Source organism: Micropterus dolomieu, linkage group LG02, assembly GCF_021292245.1.
Source record: "Micropterus dolomieu isolate WLL.071019.BEF.003 ecotype Adirondacks linkage group LG02, ASM2129224v1, whole genome shotgun sequence".
Lineage (NCBI taxonomy): Eukaryota > Metazoa > Chordata > Actinopteri > Centrarchiformes > Centrarchidae > Micropterus > Micropterus dolomieu.
Window position 1 is genome coordinate 1,624,853 of NC_060151.1, and position 25,581 is coordinate 1,650,433.

The following is a 25,581-nucleotide window of genomic DNA, read 5'->3' on the forward strand; positions in this document are numbered from 1 at the left end:
ATATTGTACAACAGTATGCTTAAATCTTTTCATTTCAAGCAAAAACCTATTAAAGAGCAACAAAACCTACCACAGCATGTGGCCTTCTTAAATTCTAATAGTGTCCCTCAAAGTATTGACCACATACTCCACACCTTTTATTGAGAGAAATGCTGACCACCCAGTGTTCACCTGATCAACAATCAGGGCCACTGTGCTCGGACCGTTATTTGAATTTGGTGTAGTCGTTTTTTCGTTTTTGGTTTTCGGCTCTTTTTTTTCCCATTTCTTCGTTTTTGGTTTGAAACTACAAACAAGGTGGTTTTCTCGTTTGTTCGTTCCATGGTTCAAACAAAAAAACAAACTATCAGAACGTACACGGACCATGTCCCCAGCACTTTTCGAAAGTATAATTTGTTAAATATGTTCTGAAAAGGAGCTTGCACCAAGAAATGTTAACAAATGAAAAGCCTTTGAGTAAGCTTTATTTGCACAATAAGAAAACATGCAATCTAATTTAAATATATAAGAAACACATGTGCATTGTCCATTATCACAAAACCTTGCTCAGCAGCCTCCCAGTGAACACAGCATGAACAGGAACGAACACATCGCTCGGTTAGCCGTGCTGCTAGCGGTTCTATTAACTTACTCAGCCATGGGGGGCCAGAAAACCACCTCGGTACTGTATTCCCAGGGGTCAAACTGGCCTCTGTCAGTCTCGGAGTCTGTGTTTGGTCCCAGTCCAGCTGCCCTGTTCACTCACTGAGAGCTGAAACCAGTCGCACAGAGTCTGCATGACGGGGAGGGGGTTTAAACACACATTCGGCGCTAGTGGCACATGTCCCTTTCTAGCTTTGTGTTTTTACAAAAACACGTACATATACCATAGACTGTATATAAAAAACATATACGGAGGCAAATAGCACTGCGTTTTCTGTTTCATGGAAACTTTGTGCTTAAAGTAATCTCTAGGATTACGTAACGACATGTAAACCGTTACTCCACAACCATGCCCCTGGACAATAAAGAGGTGTGAAAGCGCCTAATGATTTACCTAAGGTCCTTTGAATTACCACAACTGTATACTGAAGTGGGGGGGCCTGTGTTAAATCGACTTTACCCAGAGCTCAATGTGTGCCTCAAACAAGAGGTGAAAGACGAAGACGCTGAAGACACCTCAAGCTTGACCTTTTGTTACATAAGCACCTCCCACCGACACACCTGTTTCTACTTCCTTATCTACAATCCACTACTCCACTATCTCCTGGGTCCTAAAGTCCCTACATTATTGTGAAGTGTAGTCCTCAGCCACACCGCTAAGATGTGAGTAGGCCTTATGCTCCACACAGACACAGTCTTTGCATGCAAGCTAACTAACGCTTGATAACGTGGCACTGTTACACAGGACAAACACAACTACACATGGTGGAGAGGAACTTTAAGGCTTCTGCTTCGCGTGCGTTCCTTTTTTTGACCACATGTGTTTATGTTCGTGCACACGAGACATACGGAGGCAGAACAAAGAAACATACACATTGTTTCTGGCACACATCCAAACATGCAGACTCACAAGCCTTCCTACACACACACACACACACACACACACACCCCTTTTGTTCTTTAGTTTAGTGCAATTTAGTTACATTACATATTGTGTGTTTTGCTTTTATTATCTGTTTAATAAGGCTTTTGCACAGCAGGCAGAAGGGACTCTTCCAGGTTCAGCTCTTGGGTTTTAAGAGCCTTGCCTTGGAGTCAGTTTTGGGGACTTGATCTGAGGTGCATCAGAAAGTTTACTTTTTTGGGGATCTATTATCAGTGCAAACTGCCCTAATTCTGCCCTACATGCATCTGGAGGAGACTTTCTTTGACTTTGTAGGATGTTTCTGCAGAATTCTGCATGAAGAATCTCATTGGGATTCTTTTTCTATCTGTTGTAGTTCTGATGACTGAGTGGACCCAAAGTTCACTTCCATAGAGCGCAATCAGCATAGCAACACTGTCAAATATTTTACACCAGATTTTAATTGGGATACTTAATTAATTCTTCAATTGAGATAGGAAAATCAGGTGGGTTTTGGTTGTCTTTAATACTGGTTTCAAGTTTGTTCAAGAGTTTTTCTCTGACGTGATTGGAATTAGTTTTTTTTTGGTAGTATGTCTTTATAAAGATCTTCAAAACAATTTTTCCAAATTTTCCAGTTTCTCTCTCTCAATTCAATTAAATTCAAATTAGCTTTATTGGCATGAATGTGTAACGACAATATTGCCAAAGCATCATACAAACTACATAAGAACAATCAACCCCATACTTCTCTCTCTCTCTCTCTCTCTCTCTCTCTCTCTCTCTCTCTCTCTCTCTCTCTCTCTCTCTCTCAGGAGTTCCGTGTTGAATCTGTCTCCAACATTATAAATATCTAGTTGAGATCGAGTGACCGCAAAAGCCATGTCATATGATTCCATCTTTATTTTAGCTGATAAGAACCTATTTATGCCAATAACACGAATTGCCACACATGCACCTCTCTGCAACAAAGTTGAATTGCGATACAGAAAGTAGTTTTTGCGTTAAATAAACCTTTAAAACTATAAGTACTTCTACAAGTATTTTTTGGTTGGAATGTACTTTTAAATGGGTTATATGTAGTTTTTGAATGAAATGAATCGCTTTTTAGTGAACAGGTTTTAACCTCACATAAAAATGAACCATTCACCAGCAGCCACTGTGTTGCTTCCTATCCTAAGAAATCGGTTCAGATTTTCTGCGTAATCCATTGGTCCATATAGGCTGTGACGTTCAGGCGTGCTCCCGAGCCTCTTGCCTACTGATTCTGAACTGTACACAGAGACAACACTGCAGCTCACATAAAAATCCCCGGCTCCCAGCACAACACAGACTCCAACACGAACAAGTATGAAAACCAAAATAAAGTTTAATGTGCTGAGACTCGTCAGGCTTTAAAACTATAAGTACTTGGACAGAAAGTAGTATGTGGGTACCTTTAAAAATACAAGTATAATATCCACTCACTGCCCACTATTAGGTACACCTTGCTAGTACCATGTTGGACCCACTTTTGCCTTCAGAACTGCCTTAATACTTCCTGGCATACTTTCAACAAGGTGTTGGAAACGTTCCTCAGAGACTTTGGTCCATACTTGCTGCAGATTTGTCAGCTGCACATCCAGAATCAGAATCAGAATCAGAAGGTACTTTATTGCCAAGTAGTGTTTTACACATACGAGGAATTTGCTTTGGTGATAAGGGGCTACACGAAGACTAACATACAGTTGACATAAATAAATGTATAAATATATATAAATATATAAATATGGAATAGAAGAACAAGGTTGCAGATATATACACGTGCATTATTCTGGGTCTGTGCCGTGCAGAAGTAACGCAACGGAAGAGAATATTGTATACATATAAATATATAAACTGACAACATAAAAATATACAACAACAAAGATCAACGATCAACAACAAATATGTTCGACGTACCATGATGCAAATCTCCAGTTCCACCACATCCCAAAGGGGCTCTATTGGATTGAGATCTGGTGACTGTGGAGGCCACTGGAGTGTAGTGAATTCACTCCAGTGAGCATTGTCATGTTCAAGAAACCAGTTTGAGATGATTTGAGCTTTGTGACATGGAGCATTATCCTGCTGGAAGCAGCCATCAGAAGATGGTACACTGTGGTCATAAAGGGGTGGACATGGTCAGCAACAATACTCAGGGAGGCTGTCGCGTTTAAACGATGCTCAAGTGGCACTAAGGGGCCCAAAGTGAGCTGTTCAGAGATGGTATTCTGCACACCTTGGTTGTAACGATTGATTATTTGTGTTACTGTTGCCTTTCTCTCATCTGAAACCAGTCTGCCCATTCTCCTCTGACCTCTGACATCAACAAGACATTTTCGTCCACACAACTGCCGCTCACTGGATATTTTCTTTTTTTTTCAGACCATTCTCTGTAAACCCTAGAGATGGCTGTGCATGAAAATCCCAGTAGATCAGCAGTTTCTGAAATACTCAGAGCAGCCTGTCTGGCACCAACAACCACAACACTTTTAAAGTCACTTAAATCCCCTTTCTTCCCCATTCTGATGCTCAGTTTGAATTTCAGCAAGTTGTCTTGACCACGTCTACGTGCCTAAATGCATTGAGTTGCTGCCGTGTGATTGGCTGATTAGCTGCATTAACAATCAACTGAACAAGTGTACCTAATAAAGTGACTGTAAATACTTTGATTGCACTTTTGCGGTCATCCACATCGCTAGGTGGCGCTGTCGCGAAAAACTACGATCTTATAAATGCTGTCCTTGGACTGCTCTCCCGAAGCTGCAGCCTCGTCTCCTGCAGAAACAAAGTATTGGCAGGCAGTGTTCGTCGTGGATTTATAAAGATAACATTTAAAAATGAGTTCTGGGCGTGGTCAAGACAAAAGTTTCGTCGCCGTCCCACGTTAACCGGAACTGAAGTCTGTGGGAAGACTTTGAATGCGACACCGGCGTTCTGCATTCACTTCCGCAAGTACTCTTGTGGAAATGCACCTCAGACATGCGCGTCGTTATTTACGGCAGTCGGGCATGCATTTTCATAACATAGTAATAACTTCAATCAAATCATTGAACAGTAGCTTCAAACATTCGATTGTTATTGACGGAAAAAAGGAAACCGGTGTCTTCTCCTCTTCAGCTGGATATTTAGCATAAAGGCGGCTAACAGCTAACTTGGAATCGCTAAAACAAGCGTTCCTTCTCATGAGAGCAGTGAAAGATGGAGGTGGACGGTCGGGACTTTCTGAACACTCCTCCCGTTAAGACTGTCAGGTTTGGAGGAAGTGTTGCAGACACGTTAGCTAAACATAAACAGGTGAGTGGTTACGAGATGTCGGTCTGTTTCCCCTACCAACAAAGTCCCAAGTTTAATTAAAGTGTGTTAAAGATGAATAGTAATAGCTCTTCGTTGCTATAAGTACTGATAAGGAAAACCTGAAGTTGCAGCTTCGCGTGTAACGTTATGATCTGGTGTTTGTCTTGTTTAAAGGGGGACTCAGGGGACTATGAACTACTGAAACATCAGCTGGCTGATCCTGAGATAAAGGTACATGAAAGTGTCTGTGTGTTTGGGGTGACCTGAGATCTGTGGAATAACAGTAAGCATGTATTGGGTAACCTCAGTGAGCTCTGTGTCCTGACAGGATGCTCAGATCATCAACTGGCTACAAGAATTTCGGAGTTGTGTGACCCAGCTGACCAAGGACCACGAGCAGCTCATCTACACCATCTTGGTGAGTATGGAAGGACACGAGGTTGAAAGCTTGAAAAGTGCCTGTTTTACTCCTCATGTGGGGACCTGAACCATGTTAACAATGAAAATGATTAGTTGGTTAATCGATTAATTGGTTTGGAGACCAGCGTCGGGTGCCACAGTCGTTGTCAGCTCGTGTAGTGTGTGACCCCCTGTCACCGATCAGTCACGTAGTGTAAACGCCACGACAACTTCAAGACTCTCGTCACAAGACGGCAAGTTGTTTAGTGTGAACAGCACGGCCATCGGCTGAAGCTGAAAGTCTTGTAGCCTGCACGAGCCTTTAGTGCAAACACACTGGCTTGCCCTGGTCTTGTGTTGAAAAGACACAGAACTCTCAGAAGTCTTCTGGATTCTGGATACTGTGCCTCATGTGGAGGAGGCTTGTTAATGGCGTTGCCTATCGAAATAATCAAAACCAACGTGGTTCCGCATGACATCTGCACTGATGCGTTCACTGTTGCTTTATCTGGTTCACGCTTGTAAAATATTCACCGTGTCGACTTCTTGTAACGTAATGGATAACATTTTAGCATTTTGCAGAGAAACACAGAGAGAGACTGTGTTTCTCTGCAAAATGCTAAAATGGGTCATCAAATATACCTGGGCGACCGTTATCACACCTGGGTGGCCCGTCCAAGTGAACTCTATGTGTGGGAAACACTGAATAAATCAGCTACATGATTCATCATCACACATGCAATATTCACCAAAAATAATTGTCAAACTGATAATCTATCTGTGTCAACCTGCTGAAGCGTCTCCCTGGTTGTGTTATTCTAGAAGCTTCCATGGGTGGGCCGGAGCCAGGCTGTGGTGGAGGAGTACATGGCCTTCCTCAGCAACCTGGTCTCAGCACAGACGGTCTACCTGTGTGCCTGCCTCAAGATGGTGGTGTCCCACTTCACTCCCAGTAGGTCCCCTGACTTGTGGTGAAATAATCCAGTTTCTAAAAGAAAATGTGGAATTCAAGCTCCCACAGTGGTGTCAAAGTAGTAAATGAATTTTTTTTTGTTTCTTATCATCACTAGTCTGTTGCTGTCATCATTTTCGTTTTCAGGTTGGTGTGAGTTTACATCCGAGGACAAAGGGTGAACTTTGTATAATCACTGTATCCCACCCAGAGACTGTGTTAGACTTTGTCATTGTCTGTCATTTTAACAGACAAGGCCGTAAAGATCCCGTCATAATCTATCTGTCGTTTTAATAGTAATTTCTTAACGAAAATGATGATAATTCAATAGCATTTAATTTTCAAAAACAACAGGATCACAATAACATTTAATATACAGACCTTACAGCGTTTGGAAGAGCGTGGAGAGAAAAGATGAACAGACACTGTTCATGTCACCACATGACCAGATGAAGGATTGTTACCTCTTTGCTGCCTCTCGCTTCCTGTAACATCAGCTGATGATGACTGTGATCAGTGTTACTTGCACGTCCTTCACCCTCCACCACATCGTCCCTCTTTTTTTTTCACCTCATTCATCAAATACATCACAATTATTAAAGAAACTTAGGACGCTCAGCTGCAGGGGTGTTTAGCGATAGCTAGGCTAGCAATATAGCCTACCAGTGTGTTGGCCAACGCCAGCAGACAACGATGTCATGTGTGAGATCAAAGATAAGACTGGACAACAGCTAATTAATATGCATACTGCCACCAACTGGACAGGTGGTCTACTACATGTCGTCTCCATGTGGTTACTGCATGGACGTTATTGTAGATCGCCTTCAGTCTTAATCTGTCCAAATGACGGACAGCCTTCAGGTTTGTGATCACATAATGTGACCCCTGATCCCACCATCAGTGACTCATGTGTTTTGTTTTTTTCCCCAGAGAGAGTGACCATCAGTGAAGGAGGACTCGATATCTCTGATTCAGATGATGAAGATGAGAGTAGGTGTCACCTCTCCTGACTGTGAGGTTGTTTTATATCTGACCCTGGTGTGTAATTGGTGTTTTGTTGCTTGCTGATGTTTGGGGAGGTTCAGAGGGAAGGGCAGTGAGGGGTGTGAATGTGAAGCAGTGCAGTGTCAGAGAGCAGACTCATTCTCTGGGTAAATACAAACAAATTAACTACTGCCCCTTTAATTGTTCAGATTTCCCCCGAAACTTTGATCAGTGTCACCAGGCGCTACAGCTCATCACCAGATACGTTCCATCGTAAGTCACTTATTATTCTGCCAGTTCTTTGTCTTCATGTCTTGGTTTTAGTGTTGTTGTTCACTAAAAGTGGCAAAAGTGGCTCTGTGTGTTAGGAGCAGAAATTGAAATGAACCAACTCTGAATTTCCAATTACAAATTTTTCTAAAAAATATATTTATTTGTTCAAATATAATAAATCTATACTGTATATGTAGACAGTGGCGACAGAGCCCGCTCTGCTGGACAAACAATGTGATGACACCATTTCTAAATCCCCAAGCACTGGTTTCTGCATTATATGTTCTGTAAAAAAAGTTTTCATACTGGTGCATCTAGGAAAACATATATGCAATACTATATACCTGTGATTGGCCCATAGCAGACTGATTAATAGGTTGGGCTCTACAAAATATGTGAGGAGAGAATGTTTACAATTATTTGCCACTTTATTCAGTGGAATCATTTACCATTCTTAATCAGAAGATTCCATAAATATGTACATTCGTATTTATGTACTGCATGTATGCACATAAAATATGTATGTATTTTTTTGCCAGTGTAGTTATTTGTTCTTGTGGACTCCAGAAAGAGTAACTGTGCTGGTGACGGAGAACGGCGATCCAAATAAAAACAAACGCTTCACCCCTTCACTCATCCATAAAGTGCAGACAGCTCTGGTGTCAATAAATGCATGTACAGTACACAAGAGAGAAGGACAGACTGCTTCTCATTAAATACACATGAATCAAAATGAATAATCATTTTCTGTATTTATTTGACTACTGTCAGTCAGTATTTTCTAGATTATAGTTTTTGTAAACATTGTGCATATTTAAAATGCAATACACGCGTGCATTATGGTGCATAGACCGCATGATCTTCATCAGATCTCCCTGCCCAGTGGTATGTGTTGTACTGTAAAGCTTTGTTCTCTTCTTACAGCACCAGTCGCTTTCTGATGCCCATTCTGCAAGAGAACTTCCCCTTCGTACAGAAATCCTCCAGAACACTAGTAAGAGACAACTGAATGACGGTTCACATGGTGCCGGCCTGCCGAACCTGACGGGACAGTTCTGATTGGTGTAACACATCACACTTGACAGTGACCTGGGGATATTTAGTCACACGCCTCAAACAACAGCAAGTAGTGAATGCATGTATACTGGTGAACCTGTCACCTAGAAAACACGTGGTTACTCAATGACTTCAGGAAACGGACATATTAGTCTGTGGCAGTACAGAGGTTCAGCCATTATTAGACCATGCGAGTGGAATCTGATTACTTTTAGTTATTTACAATATTCAGTACAACACTAATCAGAATGCTCAAATATGCTGTGGAAGTGCAGAAAAATGACATGGTGGTCACCTGCCTCAAAAGTATCCCTTTCAGTTGTGCTGAGCTGTAAATTCTCATTAATACAGTAGTGTTCTGTTGATTGATAGTTTCTTGCTTTCTACAGGAGTGTTACGTACACAACCTTCTGAGAGTGACCATCTACATACCGTCAATTCGACGAGACGTGCTGGAGGTGATCATCGGAAAGATGCTCAAACTGGATGTAAGTGGATAAAGTCTACTTAAAACGCAACAGAGCCGACCCACCGTGCTTCACAGGGTAGAAGCTGGATGTGGTCTTTCTGAAAACAAGAAGCCTGGTGGCACCAACACACAGTGAAATAAAACTCATGTCACAGAGCTTAATGTTATTTGCATTTGTGGCAGAAAGATGTGTACAAAAAAAAACATTTTCAGGATTAAAGTTGTTTCTGTGCATCTTATTTATTTCAGGTTCTGTTTCAGTAGCTACTGTACATTGTTGTTATTTCATCAAAGAAAGTGTGAGAAAGTAAAGTCGATACACATACAGTAACTGATGTCTTCCAGGGGATAATATGGCTGTGTGTGTGTCTCCTCCTGCTCGTAACTGTGTGTGGTGTGTTACAGGTGAGTGCGTCCCGCTCAGACATTGAGGAGGCAGAAGAGAATGCAGCGCAGAACCAGCGGACTGAGGAGGGACTCTTTGACATGGTACCAACCGCCACTGTTGTAATTTGAAATGCTCAGTGTTAGTCTGAAAGATAACATTTGTCATAAATAGAGCTGCAACTAACGACTATTTTGATGAAAGAATGATCGACACCGGGATAAACTGACACAATATTTTTAAACAAAGAAAGGAGTAACTTCATGTATTATATTGACTAGATTTATAAGAGGGGAAAATATAACTCAACAACTCCCTTTTTTAAGGGAGTCTGGTATGGAGTGCCGAGTCAACCAAAATCTAAATGAATACAGACAAAATGACAAATCTATTTCCCCATAGGTATTTATTTCTGTCTTCCCTTCTTGCGTTTCTGGCATATTATGCAAATGAGGTGGGAGGTGTGTTCTGACCTATTGGTTGACCAGTCTGACGGTAGAGGTCAACAAGCCTCTGCCACTTCCAGTCGCAGCTGGCTTCCTTCAGTGAACTAAGGCATTGAGCAACTCTATTTGAAGACAACACTACCAGTCATGTCATCGTCCTTCTTCGCGTGGACGCTCTGACTGACGGTGTTTTCAGTTTGCGACATACACAGACACAGAACTGCGGTGAAGTGGGCCATTGTTTGTGAGAACACAGTCAAGCTAGCCACAACCACATTTGGTATGTACGTAGCCTTTATGGTAAATGCAGTGAAACGGAGCAGAGCGAGCTGACAGGCAGGGTAAGAGACTTTCCTCTGTTTCTCTCTGTTGCAGTCTGAGAGTCTGACCTGAAGAGAGGCTGTGAAGTCTTCATTGTACGCAATACGAGTTCCACATGTAATATTATTTATCAAATTGCGTCGGACTTTGTGAACCTAGCGCGAGGATACACATGTGACAACATCCAGGTTTTCAAAAGAAGGTGTTAACACAACGTATATACAGTATGGAAATAAGATTAATTGGGTTACATTTACAGGAAGTATAAAAGATGTTACATGTGTCTATTAAAAAAAACAAACAAACAAAAAAAACCACTAAAATGTTGGGAAAATACTTTTTTCTTTAATTTTGGTTTACTGGAAAAACAACACTTTTTTTTTTTTTCCCTTCTGAGTTTGCAGTCTGTCTGTTCTGGATAGATATAGAATTGAAAGACTGGCTGATATCAAGCATATTTTATCTGGCAGTTACACCACTGGAAGGTGTATCAGTTGTGTTAAAATACATTGTATTTTTTTTGTTCAAACTGTTTAATGCTTAAAAAAAGAAATAAATGATTGCATGATTAGGCCTGCAAGAAATTAAAAAGTACATATCATCAGGATTTCACAATAGATACTGTGTTTGTGTGTGTGTGTGTGTGTGTGTGTGTGTGTGTGTGTGTGTGTGTGTGTGTGTGTGCCAGGATGAGGACATGTCAACAGATCACCCCTCCAAGACGGCTGTGATGGCCCACCCGGTGGCTGAGCGGCTGGACACTCTCATGTCTGTTCTGATGGCTTACATCAAGGATGTCTGCCATGTCAATGGTAGAGTTGAGCCCACGTTTCTCATAATGAGACTGACCAATAACAAGAAGGCTTTAGGGAAGCATTAAATATATGTGAGAGATGGAGAGAATTGAAAAGATATAAATTGTATGTACTTATGTGTACTGAGCTTTGGGATCCTTGTGTACTGCATGGTTATAACTGTTAAGTGTGTCTCTCTCTCTCTCAGGCTCGCTTCATGTGGACAGGACTAAGGAGCTGTACAGAGATTTGCTGAGTGTGTTCAACAAGCTCATTCTGCCCACACATGCGTCCTGTCATGTCCAGTACACACTCTTTTATCTCTGCAGCTTCAGACTGGTCAGTACTTCCCACACTGTGCAGGAGTGCATGTGTAACCATAGGAACCAGCAGTGTGTAGCTTTTAGCCTTTAGTCTGGTCTTCAGCAGTGAGACACCTGCTCCCTGGGGTCAGATGACTTGACTTGGACAGACAGACAGGGACTAGCTGGTGAACATAGGCATTTAGCAAATGAGGCAGGGTGCCGTTGGTGTTCTGTCTAGTATGTTGATGGAGAACTTCACTTTTCGTCCAGCCGGTCCCACGGTGTCATTTTAAACTCAGTCATCGTTCTGACAGTGACATTTCAAATCCAAATTGTTCTAGAGCCATACAGTACAAAATGTGTCACTGTCCAAATACTCTCACACTGAAGTGTGTATTACATTTCCCCACGACCAGTGTAAACTACCTAAATCTGTATCCACTCTGCTGTACACTTCAGAAAATGACTTTTTGTTTAATTATTTCATCTACTTCGATGAATATACTCCTTGTGAGACAAGGCCCCTCTTGAGCCCTGTATGCATTGTTTTTTTTCCTGTGTCCCAGGCCTTGGCTGAGGCCTTCCTGGATCACCTGTGGAAGATCCTGCAGAGCCCCTCTCAGCCTGCAGTCCTCCGCCAGGCTGCTGCTGGGTACCTGGGGAGCTTCCTGGCCCGAGCCAAGTTCATCCCTGTGCTGTGAGTTTGGTTTTAAGCTGCCTTTGTGTTTTCTTCAGCAGTTCAAACTGTCGCCTAATCTGGTGTCCCCCCCCCTTCCTGCAGCACTGTGCGGGCTTGTCTGGACCTGCTGCTCGCTTGGATCCATCGCTACATTGACAGCCAGGACAGCAGTGGCAGACAGGCCTGCTGTGACATCACCTTGCATGGGCCCTTCTACACCGCATGCCAGGCCGTCTTCTACACACTCATCTTCAGGCATACAGCCATGCTGGAGGGCAACATGAAGAAAGGTACACACCTGAACTGTACTAACATCCACACGCAGCAAAGCATCACCTGCTGCTCATACAGAGCTCACCCACCCTGACAGGACCACATCTGAGTTTTTACTGTTGGTTCTTTAAATGTGCCTAAACGCAGGGCAGACAGCTTGGCAGAGAAAGACTAGATCCCTGTTCTCTAGTTTAGTTTAAAATTCTAAAGATGACATGTTACAGTCATGTGATGGTTTCAAATTACTGAAAGTATTTTTTTCCAACCAACTGCCCAGAACTGGAGAACATGGCAGCAAATGCACATCAGATGATGTCAAATCACCATATCTAGTTTTGTAACCAGTAATAACAGAAAGGACCACTCTGTCTCTGTGTGCTCTGTCAGGGCTGGAGTACCTGCAGAGTCTGAACCTGGAGCGCGTGGTGATGTGTCAGCTGAACCCCCTCAAAGTCTGCCTGCCTTCAGTCACCAGCATGTTTGCTGCCATCACCAGGTACACACCCTGCTCAGTCATCAATGCTGATGCTCCTCTCCTGCTCCCCTTGCCTCCTTTCTTCTTTCTCCTCATCTGTCCCTCCCTGATGTCTCCTGTCCTCTTCTATCCCTACGTTCCATTCCAATACTGATTATTAGTAATCAAACAATAATTAGACTGATGACCGATATTTGGAGTAGATATACATTTGTTGTAAAAATTTTAATCTTGGTGTCAAAATTTAGAATAACACAAACTCCAACATAAGACTTTGTTGAAATGGCTTTGTTGAAGTGGATCTTATCAAATAAGAATATTGAAGTTAATTGTCATGTTTAATCTTTATAAATAGTAAATTAAATGAATTAGAACAAAGACACAGTGTGACATAGCTGCGAGAGACATTTGTTCATATCAAAAATAGTTTAACAATCCCCGCTCCCCAGAGACAGATTTGCTAATTATGATTATAATTATATTATTGGTTCTGTTCTTTATCTATACTCTTATTGGTTTTTCATTGCTAAACAATTGCCCTTAAAATATATTTATTTAAAAAGAAGAGTAATCAAATTTTATATTTTATTATAACTAACTGTTTTCAGAGCAGCAGCAAAAGTAAAGTCTACAGCAGCAAAGTCACTTTATAAAATCAGTATCTCACTGGAAACAAATGGAACATGTAAAATAAACGATCTTCCTGCCATCAAAATACTGAGTGAAGTTTAGAAAGATGACATCAGTCAATGGCACTCCTCCTCCTGCCTCAGCTGCTTTCTATCAACAAGCAGCTGAATATGCAAGGATTTGCTAAATGTTAAGGTACGTAGCATCTCAGCTGAACAGGCTACAGACAGAGGTTTATGACAAACTAGCCAAGCTAGCACATGTGCTTGTGTAAAACCAAAACGCAGCTGAGGTGGATGAGACAGAGCAGATTAAAATATCATTTGGTGCACGTTCCTGCCTGTTGTACTGATGCAGTATCAGCCTTTTACTAGTACTAGTATTGCTGTTTTTGCTGTACTTACAGTAATGGGGGTAGCTGGCTTCACTACGCGTGTGTGTGTGTTTGAAGAAGAATGTCCGCCATTATGTCGCAACAGTGTGTGCTTTCACATAGCAGTCTGGCTTTCCGGGTTAGACCGTGGGGAAGAAAAAGGTGGTGACTTGTAACTCAACAACACCCCCAGGATCTTGTAGGTGTCTACAATCTCTACCCCCTCCCCTCTTACTACGACTTGGGTGGGGGGCCTCTTGCTGCGTCCACCACCAGCTCCTTGGTTTTTCCTGTGTTGAGCTGGAGGGGGTTGCTGTCACAACCATGGAAATCCCACATGAACTCTCATGCAAACAAAGGCAGGCATAGTTAGCACTCTCTGAACTCTTGGACTAGTTACAGTAACAGGCATCAAGTGTAGGGCTGCACCAGTTTGCTGTATGAGAGAGTTGATTGAATGTGTTTCTGTTGCAGGAAGTATCAGGTGGTGTTCTGCTACACTATCATAGAGAGGAACAACCGCCATGTGCTGCCAGTGGTCCGCAGTTCTGCAGGGGGAGACAGTGTGGCCACCAACACCAACCCTCTTGACAGCTTCTTCCCCTTCGACCCCTACCTGCTGAAGAGGTACACTGGCTGATTATTCTCTGTAATGGAATGTTTTTGAGAAACACAGCAAATGGAACTCTTTTTTTATGTCTTGTGACCCCATTTTTACTTCCCTCAGCTATTACCGAGTTGAAATTTCAACCTATGTCTTCATGGTTTTAGTGGGGTGCTGAATAGGCAGGGATTCAACTTTTATCTGAAGGAATTCAAAGGCATTGGAAGCTGTGTGATGATTGAAAAATCTTTAAATCTGTAAGATTAACGCTCATTTGTGACCTTGGAAAGAAGTGACATTTCCATGACACCTGGACTTTGTGGTCAGATTGTTTTGTCAATAACTTGTGAAATGGTCACAAATGACGCCTAGTCCCCAGAAGACTCGATGTTTGGTGATTGTGTTCAATAAACTGAAGAACAGAGTAGCGAAAATGTCTGGACCAGGATACTTAAACTGCATGAAGAAAACTCAAGAAAAGTGTGTGTGCGTGCGTGTGTGTGTGTGTGTGTGTGTACAGGTCTGGTCAGCTGATTGAGCCACTATACCAGGTCTGGGAGGAACTAGCAGACACAGAGCTGCTTCCAACCAAAACAGGCCAACAGGTGAGATGACAGCATTTTACTATTGCACTGCCATTAAGTTGGGGGGGATCTGCCAGAGACAGATGTTAAAAAGCATTATATTTATTAATGTTTATTTTCTTGATTAATCATTTTGTCTAAAATCGTCTAAATTCCCATTAGAATTTCACAGAGCCCAATGTAATTGTAAAGTGTGTTTAGACCAACAGTCTAAACCCCCAAGATACTGACTCAATTAACCATGTGGTACCTGCCACCTATTTCTGGGAAAAATACCTAAAATAACAAACTAACTGCCAAAATAAATCAGTAATAACTCCTCAACCATTAGGCCTAGATGCATAATTCTGGTCTCATTTGAAAGGTCAGAAGCTAAGGAATATAAATCCAATGTATATTCATCCATCCATCCATCGTCAACCGCTTATCCTGCATATAGGGTCATGGGGGGTTGGAGCCAATCCCAGCTGACATCGGGCGAAAGGCAGGGTACACCCTGGACAGGTAGCCAGTCCATCGCAGGCCAATGTACATTAACATATTTAATTTACCATTCCAGACTACATGGAGACGCAATACAAAAAAAAATATATTTTCATCCTTTCCTGGTTTAAAAAAAAAAAAAGCTATATTTTAATGTAATAAACCATCAAAACCATCAGTAGGTAGATTATAATGCACCTGAATATCTTCTAATACACCTGAAATACAACTGTAACTGTAAATTTGATGAAAAGAAACTGATATACAGCAGTTATCACAAATCTTTCAAAAAAAATAGAAGGCGAATGTCCATGTTTTTGGCCATATTTACTGTTTATATGTTCACTTTTATTGGGAGATATCTTCAAAACATTTTTTCTCTCCATACAACCACATTCCAAATAACATAAAGCTTCTAAAACATTGAAATATTGATTAAAAACGGTCAATATTCCTGTGTCCAAAAGCACTCCCATGCTTTACAGGCCACAGCTTGAGAACAGAAAATCCTTTCTCTTCGTATCGAAGTGACTAATTGATATCGTGCATGCCTGTGTAGCTCCTACGGGTCGTCAGCAGAGGCCGATAAAGGCCGCCTCTGCCAAAGCAAACTCTTCTTCTCTACTTCAATCTGAGGACAGAAACGAAACTTATCTGCTCAGCCGACCTCACCAAGATGGCGGCCTGCCAGACGGTCTCACAAATGGCCACTGTTTTTGGACGGAAAACAGCTAGAACAGTGAAAATTGATCAGGCAGGTCCGGTACCACATGCTTAACAATTAATAAAGCACCAGCCACATCCACACAGTGGTTACCCTGAAACCAAGAATGTTTTTTTGAGGGAAAATAACTTCCCTCGGTATTTACCCCGTTGATGCCGTATAATGTGCTATTAGCTCTTACATATAATGTGCTATTAGCTCTTACATATAATGTGCTATTAGCTCTTACTAGCATCTATTGGATAAAAGCGGCCAAATGAGTAAATGTAAATGATTATCAAAATAGCTGTCAATATTAGTTTCTGTTGAGCAACTAATCAGTTAATTGACTAATCGTTTCAGCTCTAAGAAGATCATCAAAATCGAAGACTCAAGGTTCCTTTTATTCTCATTCAGCAAAATACAGAAATATGTAAAACATGAACTAAACTACGATGGCTAAAATGGTAATAAAATAGAGCTCCATGGAAAAATATTTTAAAAAATCCATCAGCGTTTGTATACACATAACTAAACGAGCAGAGGCTGAGCAGTCCCGGCTTTTAGTCTGCTAAATAGGTCATTTAAAAACCCTGGATCCTGTAATGCAACTTTTGTTAGACCTGCCTGGTTTCAAACTCTCCAACGTAGTATTTTTTGTCTCCTAGCACAAACTGAGATAACCCTGCTGACATCATTAGGGTTATTTTCAAGACAAAGCTCCTCCAGAGCCTCAGAATACATTAAACCATGTGTTCACAGGCTGAGGCATACTCCATGTGCATTTAAGATTGAAAAACTAGAGGAGTGTTCCTTAAAGTCCCTTTTCTGTGTGCTAAGATGAACTAAACATATACAATCATTTCGGGAAAAAACCCAGAACTGAATGAGTGACAGATGTAAATATATTCGGTGGGAAGGTAGAGCATGAACTATAAAATACAAGAAAATATGAATGATGTGAGCGATGTGATTTAAAAAAAAAAAAAATAATAATAATTGAGAATCTGAAAGTGCATCATCCAGTTTCAGTGTCGTGTACTCCGAGAGTTGGCTCGTGTTCACGTAAACTGTGCTTGTGGTCGTTCATTCTGTCTCAGTGCTCGAGGGAGGACGAGGATGACTTCCTGTGTGGGGAGACGCCCCAAACCGAGGGCATCGTGGGAATGACACCCAGCTCCTACGACTCGAACCTCCGCAGCCCAAGCAGCGTGGGTTCACCCCCCATCACCTTCCAGAGACCGTTCTAGTTCCTCACCATGGTCTGTCCAGTTCTGATGGACCATTCTGGTCGAGTCCAGAAGCTTGTGAGGAGCAGACGCCCCTGGAAACAGTCAGGTCGGACCTCTTCTTCCCTCAGAGCAGAGCACTGTGGCTCCCTACAGAGACTCCTCCCCTGATAATTCACTTTACTTTTAATTTACAGAAACTGAAGAACACATGAGACAGGCACACATGAAAAAGTCTGACTGATCTCAAGACTCTCATCTGAAATAAAGCTTCATTTTATGGGAATTATAGGATATATTTTATTAACAATAATCATAGTCCAGGCCAAAAAACACTTGGTAGAAACTCTGGACATGAAAGAGAGAGAGAGAGAGAGCCCCAAACTCCTGATGATCAACTACACAACTTTCAAAGAAACATTGAAACCCTCGAGTCTGCATTGAATGCTCACTTGGCCCGTCACGAGGAGTCCTCTAGTTGACTCCGTTTGAGACGAACTGTTCCAATGGTAACCAATGTACAGTGGGAAACTGGAGGTGGCAGGAAGGACGGCGGCAGCGGCGCGTTATTAATGCGATAATTAAACCATATTGGGCAACCGGCAAAGGGAGAGAAAGATGGCAGCAGCTCAGCACAGAGAATGTGTTGATGGTAAATGATCAAGAAGAAACATCTTTGCAGCCAGTATGGACAGTAAAGTGAAAAAACGGTACCTTCAGCATACAGATGGACATGTGAGTATTTTGACTTGATGTGAACTTATCCTTTAAGACTTCGTTATTATTGTTAAATTCATTCTAATAACTGTTTTTTCGTTAGGCTATTTATTTTAGTTTATTTCTGTTTACTCATCTTTATGTCTGTATTTGTGTGCTGTGCTTCCTGTGGCTGAGGTAGATTAAAGTGAATTCATGTTTCTTTGCTCCATGGTGATCTTCCTTGTGGCTCCTGTAAATATTCTTCTGTTTGAATGAAACCTAAAACACTCGGTCAGCCCTCGCTGTCTTCTTGTGTTCTCTTTTATATATCGCAGTTGTTCACCAAAGTTGTAGATCTCTAAAAACTGGAATTACCTTGTCATCAGTACTCACTGTCTGAGCTCAGCTGTGTAGCAGTGTAACCCTGAGCGAAGCCTTGTACAAGGCTTTAGTCTGTGGGAATCTGTAAGCTGCTCGTTTCTCATTTCATATCACTTCCTCACATTTCACACTGAAAACACTGGAAATAAAATGTTTGGAACCTCGAATGAACCCAACATCAAATTCAGTCATCAGTTATTCCTTTAATATAAAACAGTAACAGAAAGAAATGAGGCCACACCAACGATGCAATCTGGTTGAAGTACAGGACATCAGTATTTGCAGCTGTCTGTATAAATAAAATGAATGTTCCGCATGTTGCCTATGACTGATATCTGCCTAGACTCTGTGACTACCAAACACAAGTACAGACAGCAGGAGCTATTTAACATTTTAGCCACTCCTGGATGCAGGAGACATCAACGTGAACCATGCAGTGATATGAAGTCGCAGGTAACAAACACTGCTCAAGTCCAGATTGTCTCAATACTTCATTCTTTGCCTTTAATTATTGAATAAGTGCACAAGGAGCGTTAAGCAAGATGGAAAACAGGACACTGTTGCTTTTTTTCCCCAGTTCATAACCTCTGGCAGAGCAAATAAGTGATGGTGAGTGATGGAGGCAGACGGAAGCAAGTTATTATGACACGAGGAAGACTCTTTGAACAGGCCAGCTCTGGCCGTTCCTTTCCAAGTAAACAAGTCCTCCTTTACATGCAATCCATGGAGTGAATCTATGTGGGGGTGTTTAGAAAAGAGTCCAGGAGGAGTATTAACACAGTTTGCAGCATCGTGTGTGTTGTGGACTCGGATCATGCAGCTCCTCCAACACCACCTGCTGTCAGAGTAACACAAAAGAGGATTCCAGCAGACTTTATTTGGCAGAGCACTTCTCACAGAGACTTCTGTACTTATCATCAAATGATGAGTCCTCAGGTTGTGACTAAGTCCAACGCATCATTGCTGAACCCTCCATAAAGACTGGAATATTTCAAAGGAAGACACTAATTGGATGTGTGCGAGCAAGATTTGGCATTAAAACATTGGCTGTGTTCAATCTGTCACCGTGAACTGAGGATTTGAATTCATTGAAGCGATGTCGTTATTTTGAGAAGGTGTATTTTATGGCGTACTGTCTTGGTTTATGGTGTGGTTCATCACGGGTTCAGCGTCTCTTTCGGCCTCTTCACCCTGCCCAGGTCCTCCCACAGTCCTCTCTGGCTCTTCGGCTTTGTTCAGACTGCAGGCAAATCAGATTTGTAAAACAGAAGGACTGTAGTTTGAAAGTGATCAGTTTGGATGTGCGTGTCCAGACATCACCTGCCTATCTGCATGGGTTGCTGTGGTAACGACACAGTATCTACATACACTGGTGAGGCAGCTTTCCAGCATGGAAGTATGGGAAATGTTTCATGTTGCCCTGCGAACAATCACGCTGTCAAGTCGCTGTGCAGAGGTCGTCCTCTCACACAGCAACTTGACAGCACGCAGCAGGATTCTGCTGTCGCTTTGATGCACTTCGTCACTCTGGATATGACGCTGCCGCCAAAAGACACTTCCGAACCTCCTAATGTGGCAGGGATCAGATTTACAAAAATCGCATTTAATGTGATTTGTTGCGGTCCAGATTTAAGACCTAAAATCAATCTGGATATGAAACACAGATTTGGGCTGGCAGTCTGAACAAGGCCTTTGTTGCTCACATATGATGAGGACTGACATCTGGGACTGATGCTGCCTCCAGTGCACTCACGGATGCTGCAGGTCAATCACAGTTGGACAGAAAAAGACTTTCAGTACATACAGTAACAATCTTTCATCATCGTCATGTAAGTTTACATCCCATAGAACAAAGGAAAACTGAACTCATGGCCAGGAACAAATGAAAAGAGAAACAGCTGCTTAATTTAAATATCTCATACTTAAAAATGTATCCTGTATGTATAGCCTGATGGAGTGTGATAAGGAAAGTTTGATGTGCCATGAACTGATGGTGACTTTCGATGAAGTATGTTCTTCTGTTGAACTAAAACTACGTGTCCTTTGTACACCATGCACCTTCTAATACAAAGCACATCACCCACCTGCCTGACTGTGACTTGGCTGTGTGTCCATCAGTACACCACTTTGACCCAGATCAATCTGTCTTGACAACTGCACACCAGATTGCCATGAATATTAGCTGTGGATATTTTTGTTCTCTGGAGGATGAAGTCTAATGTTTCTAGTATACACTAAAAGAGATTAACGTTTAAGCGGTCACTCAAAAACAGTAAAGATGCCCTTCATGATTTCCTGGTGTCCTTGAGAATTTCTTGGAAATTGTGTTTGAAAAAAATTGATAAAAGATTCAATTATCTAATCAATGCACAAGTGTGGTGTGCTATATTCCAGTCTGACCTGTATCATCAGCAGGGAGGGTACAGACTCCTGCCACCAGCTCTTTGGCCTCCACAGCTAGTTGGAAGGCGGGATCAGGAAGTGGTGATGGGGTGTCGGGGCTGTCGGTGGCTGGAGACGATCTGTTGCTGCTGATAAAGAACACACAGACAGGAGGAGTGGTTGCAGCAGGACTCTTACTGCAGAGCTGTGTTAACTAATAACATGATGTTGAGTAGCAGATGTTCAGTCTCTTACCCGCCGTCTCCTCCAAACAGGCTGGGTGTTGTCAGCACTTTGTGGACATTCTGAGGACAGAGATGAGTTCTGTGAGGTTCTGGGACAACACTGAACAAGTACAGACATCAGTTCTTCATGTGACACCAAAACAAGGACCTCAAGGTCACAAAGAAGGTGATAAAGTGTATTCAGAGAGAGCTGAAAGGGGAGATCTGATTTCAAAGCCTGCATGAGAGGCAGACTTGGACCCATGTAAACCTGACCCGGAGACCTAACCAGGGTGTTAGGTCTCATGCAAGAACCACTTTCACAACAAGATTGATCCTTAAGTGGCACATATTACAGAAACGTGTGACATTACCTCATACTTTTCTTAATTTTCTTGTAGGCATAAACAAAATTTAATAGTGGTTAAGGCCTGTCAGATAGTCTTCTCACGTCTCCATGTAAAATGGATATTCTGATGTTGAACTGTTAGAAGCAAGAGAAGGCAAATCTATCTACAACAACTGGAAATCCTTCCTCGAGTGGATTTTCAGGGAGGAAAGACAAGTCCCGATATCTAGATCCAATCTATACATCTATCCAATGTTGCAGAGAGCTGCAGTGTGTCTCTCAGCCACTGGGGGGCAGCCTGGCTCCATAACAGCAAAGGAGACTGGTAGCACGTGGGGATGTTTGGAACTATCATGGTATTTTTGATTGTCTCTGAGTGCTGTCTGTTGAATCCAGTGTATGAGACTGCATGAAGTGTCCCAGTCTGCATGGATTATGAGACGTGACAGACACAGTGTGTTTGGTCAAAGTAGTGTGGCACAGAGGACTAACATAGACCAGACTTAGGATCCACACATAAGACTTGTGAATAGAACACATTCATTGTTCATTGCCTCTGCATGGAATTTATCGACAGAAAGAAAAATATATAGACTCTCATCTCAACTTATTCTTTAATAACTAAATGAAAACTTTTTGAATATATATTTAACATGAAAAACAGTTTTTACATGAGGGTGTCCAGTTAAAGGTGTACCTGTGCAAAGCCCAGCAGCTTCTTGTTGGAGACCTCCAGGTGTTTCCTGCTCTGCTCAGACTTCCTCAACTGGCAGTCGATGGTTGTCAGCCTCCGGTTTAGCTCCAGCACCTCGTCCTGACACGCACACACATCACATACATTTAACCAACAGTCTGTCTCTATTTAGTCTTATCAAAGGTCTTTTCAAATATGAATGTGCAGAGACAAGGGAGGAGGAAAGGTAGAGACACAACAAAGCACAGAGGATTGAAAGATAGTTAGAAAAAAGAATGGGTAGAAGGAAGGTTCTGGTCAATCGGAGCATGTATTTAAACTCATCTGACCATGTGACCATGTACTCAGCAGCTGTCACTTTTTTTGATCCTCAGGGGAGAATGGTTTACAAACACTCACTGTCCTCATTTCTCTTATCTTTGTCACTGGATGCTGTAATGTCTCCCTGCCGGTGTACAGCCAGAGGATTTAACACCTGAGCAGCAAAGCCACAGGTAGTGAGGCGATGAATATAAAGCCTTCTTTTCCTCAAAGCAGGCTGCTTGTGAAAACAGAGGCAGAGCTCTGTGGCTCAGTCAGCAGTGCTGTTGAAAATGCAGCTTGATGTGTTTCACAAAGCCGTGGCAAGAAAAGCAGGCGGCACGCTGATGGTGCTGCAGGGCCTCTGGCTCGTGACAGGATGGAGGGAGGACAGAGGAAAGGAAAGGCTTAGCTCAATGTTTTGAGTCCATACGATGTCACATTCAGTTGTTTGATCTGTGCGCGAGTCCATACTAGCTAGAGAGGTTGTTTGCTTTTAAAAAAAACAAGCCTCAGACAGATGTGTCTGTGTTGCAGTAACATAGAAGGTAAAGGGGGATCAGTAGTTGTACAGTTAGGAGTTATGACCCAGAATCGGACACTAAACTATGAATCAAAACCTACATCTCGGCAGGGATGGGCAAAGATACATCAAAATTTATTTTACATAAGATACCAAATACCCTAATTTTAAGTCTATTAAAATAAACTCCAAAATACAGCCAGGTATCAAAATGAACTACTAAAATTTTGTATTTTAAAAATACTTTTCCGAGGTACCCGTTTGATCTCTCCCTTCACCAGAACACTGACTCAGCTGATTAAGTGGGCAATGTTTGAGAGCAAAGAGTCATGTATAAATCTGGCAGGCAACCAGTTAGCAGATCATGTATTCACATGTCCATGTGATCACCCAGCTGAGGGTTAGTTTTAAAGTCACCAACAGTTTAATGTTTAACTAACACTTTGCCAATGACTCATAATTTTAGACTAATTTAGATAGGGTAGTATCTTGTTTTGAGTAGCTTTTGATGAATCAGCACCATTAAGGGAATTTACCTGCATGTAAGACAGGTAGGTAGCTGCAAGTCAGTTATTCTTTTCATTGATGACAGCACCATGAAAACTACCAACGGCTGTGAGTGTTTCAGGAGTGCAGCGTAGGCTACAAGCTGACACCAGTGCGACTCCCTTACCTCTGCTCTTCTTTGTCTGCCTTTCTCTCACTCATGTCTCTCCTCATAGGCTACTGCCTCTCCATGCTCCCATCTCTGCCTCCTATCTCGTTCTGACTAGCAAAAGACGGAGAACGACTTGGAGGTGTGCATTTTCAGATGTAGTGCCCACACAGCAGAGATGCTTACAAGTCTTTGAGCTACAGTCAAGTCTCAAGTCTTTGAGCTACAGTCAAGTCTCAAGTGTCTGAGCTACAGTCCAAGTCAAGTCTCAAGTCTTTGAGCTAGAGTCCAAGTCAAGTCTCAAGTCTCTGAGCTAGAGTCCAAGTCAAGTCTCAAGTCTTTGAGCTAGAGTCCAAGTCAAGTCTCAAGTCTTTGAGCAAGAGTCCAAGTCAAGTCTCAAGTCTTTGAGCTAGAGTCCAAGTCAAGTCTCGAGTCTCTGAGCTAGAGTCCAAGTCAAGTCTCGAGTCTCTGAGCTAGAGTCCAAGTCAAGTCTCGAGTCTCTGAGCAAGAGTCCACGTCAAGTCTCGAGTCTCTGAGCAAGAGTCCACGTCAAGTCTCGAGTCTCTGAGCAAGAGTCCAAGTCAAGTCTCGAGTCTCTGAGCAAGAGTCCAAGTCAAGTCTCGAGTCTCTGAGCAAGAGTCCAAGTCAAGTCTCGAGTCTCTGAGCAAGAGTCCAAGTCAAGTCTCAAGTCTCTCGTGGTATTTACGAATGTTGTATCACCAGGTTTCTTAGAACACTGCATAGCTATAACGAATTCTGTAACTGTAACCTGTTTTTCACTTACAGAGCACAACCATGTAATGTGCAATGCAATTATTGAAAGCTTATTAAATACTGTAAGTCAACACACTCCCCAGACTTAACGCGAAGGCGATTAGAACCTGCGAAAATTCGCTCCAGTTGGAAATTTTCAACTCACACGCAGGTCTTCGCGTTGCCTTTGTGTCGCCGGCACCGCTCCTTTCGCGTTGCTTCGCACCGCACGACAGGAAATCACGGCTCTACGCGTCTTTGCATTGACTTTGTATGTAAATCACGCCCCGAACACTCGCTTCGCTTTTGGTCTGAAAGCACTAGGTCGTAGATAAAGTAAGAAGCAAGCTAACATTAGATAGTGATGGCAAGTTCGACTCTTTTGACAGACTCGTTCATTCAAATCTCATTCATTAAAATGAACTAATCTTTTTTAGAGGCATTTCGTTCATTTGAACTAGGCTGGTTATTGCGGCGCTGCAGCCTTCTAGTGGGTGATTAAAAAACAGTGCCGTGCCAGACCAGCCATATAAAGGCTTATGAATATAATTACTATCATATCTCTAAAGTGCTCATTCATATAGTAGCCTAACATCTCTATCCATGAGTAAAATCTAAATATTAACATCAAGCTCCCCTTGATACACTATATGAATAAACACACTTTTATTAAAATTCAACCAATTTAATAATAATCTGGATCAAGCCACCAAGTTCTTAAAAGAATTCCAGCACAGAGAGAGTAACAAAGAAATATTAACACATATACAGTGCCTTGCGAAAGTACTCGGCCCCCTTTTCAACCTTTTGCCACATTTCAGGCTTCAAACATAAAGATATAAAACTGTAATTTTTTGTTAAGAACCAACAACAAGTGGGACACAATCATGAAGTGGAACGAAATTTATTGGATATTTCAAACTTTTTTAACAAATAAAAAACTGAAAAATTGGGCGTGCAAAATTATTCAGCCCCTTTACTTTCAGTGCAGCAAACTCTCTCCAGAAGTTCAGTGAGGATCTCTGAATGATCCAATGTTGACCTAAATGACTAATGATGATAAATAGAATCCACCTGTGTGAAATCAAGTCTCCGTATAAATGCACCTGCTCTGTGATAGTCTCAGAGGTCCGTTTAAAGCGCAGAGAGCATCATGAAGAACAAGTAACACACCAGGCAGGTCCGAGATACTGTTGTGGAGAAGTTTAAAGCCGGATTTGGATACAAAAAGATTTCCCAAGCTTTAAACATCCCAAGGAGCACTGTGCAAGCGATAATATTGAAATGGAAGGAGTATCAGACCACTGCAAATCTACGAAGACCCGGCCGTCCCTCTAAAC

At 42.1% G+C, this 25,581-nt stretch overlaps 2 protein-coding genes across 4 annotated transcripts in view; one reads left to right on the forward strand and one right to left on the reverse strand.

Moving 5' to 3' along the window:
• Positions 1-4,319: 4,319 nt before the first annotated feature.
• Positions 4,320-18,199, forward strand: rrn3 (RRN3 homolog, RNA polymerase I transcription factor). 3 transcript variants are annotated; one of them, XM_046070285.1, is made up of 18 exons: positions 4,320-4,518; positions 4,688-4,864; positions 5,039-5,095; positions 5,193-5,282; positions 6,086-6,215; positions 7,146-7,205; positions 7,409-7,472; positions 8,397-8,466; positions 8,918-9,016; positions 9,403-9,486; positions 10,838-10,961; positions 11,152-11,282; positions 11,815-11,945; positions 12,030-12,217; positions 12,588-12,696; positions 14,153-14,305; positions 14,803-14,887; positions 17,153-18,199. In XM_046070285.1, the coding sequence occupies exons 2-18, from the start codon at positions 4,769-4,771 to the stop codon at positions 17,300-17,302; spliced, it is 1,821 nt and encodes a 606-aa protein (XP_045926241.1). In that variant the 5' UTR covers positions 4,320-4,518; positions 4,688-4,768; the 3' UTR covers positions 17,303-18,199. The 3 variants fall into 3 exon arrangements, 2 of the variants coding, with proteins under 2 accessions (XP_045926241.1, XP_045926234.1); XR_006828314.1 differs by lacking the exon at positions 4,320-4,518 and having other exon boundaries at positions 4,525-4,864; positions 17,153-17,390; positions 17,479-18,199; XM_046070278.1 differs by lacking the exon at positions 4,320-4,518 and having other exon boundaries at positions 4,525-4,864.
• A 345-nt stretch (positions 18,200-18,544) lies between these two features.
• si:dkeyp-72e1.9 overlaps positions 18,545-25,581 on the reverse strand; it is a 104,160-nt gene continuing 97,123 nt past the window's right edge. The window contains exons 14-19 of the mRNA XM_046030507.1: positions 22,014-22,179; positions 20,999-21,048; positions 20,762-20,892; positions 20,065-20,119; positions 19,495-19,601; positions 18,545-19,199 (exon numbers count right to left, since the gene is read on the reverse strand). Coding sequence (XP_045886463.1) covers positions 19,174-19,199; positions 19,495-19,601; positions 20,065-20,119; positions 20,762-20,892; positions 20,999-21,048; positions 22,014-22,179 — 535 coding nt within the window. The 3' untranslated portion in view covers positions 18,545-19,173. The remainder of the gene's footprint in view (positions 19,200-19,494; positions 19,602-20,064; positions 20,120-20,761; positions 20,893-20,998; positions 21,049-22,013; positions 22,180-25,581) is intronic.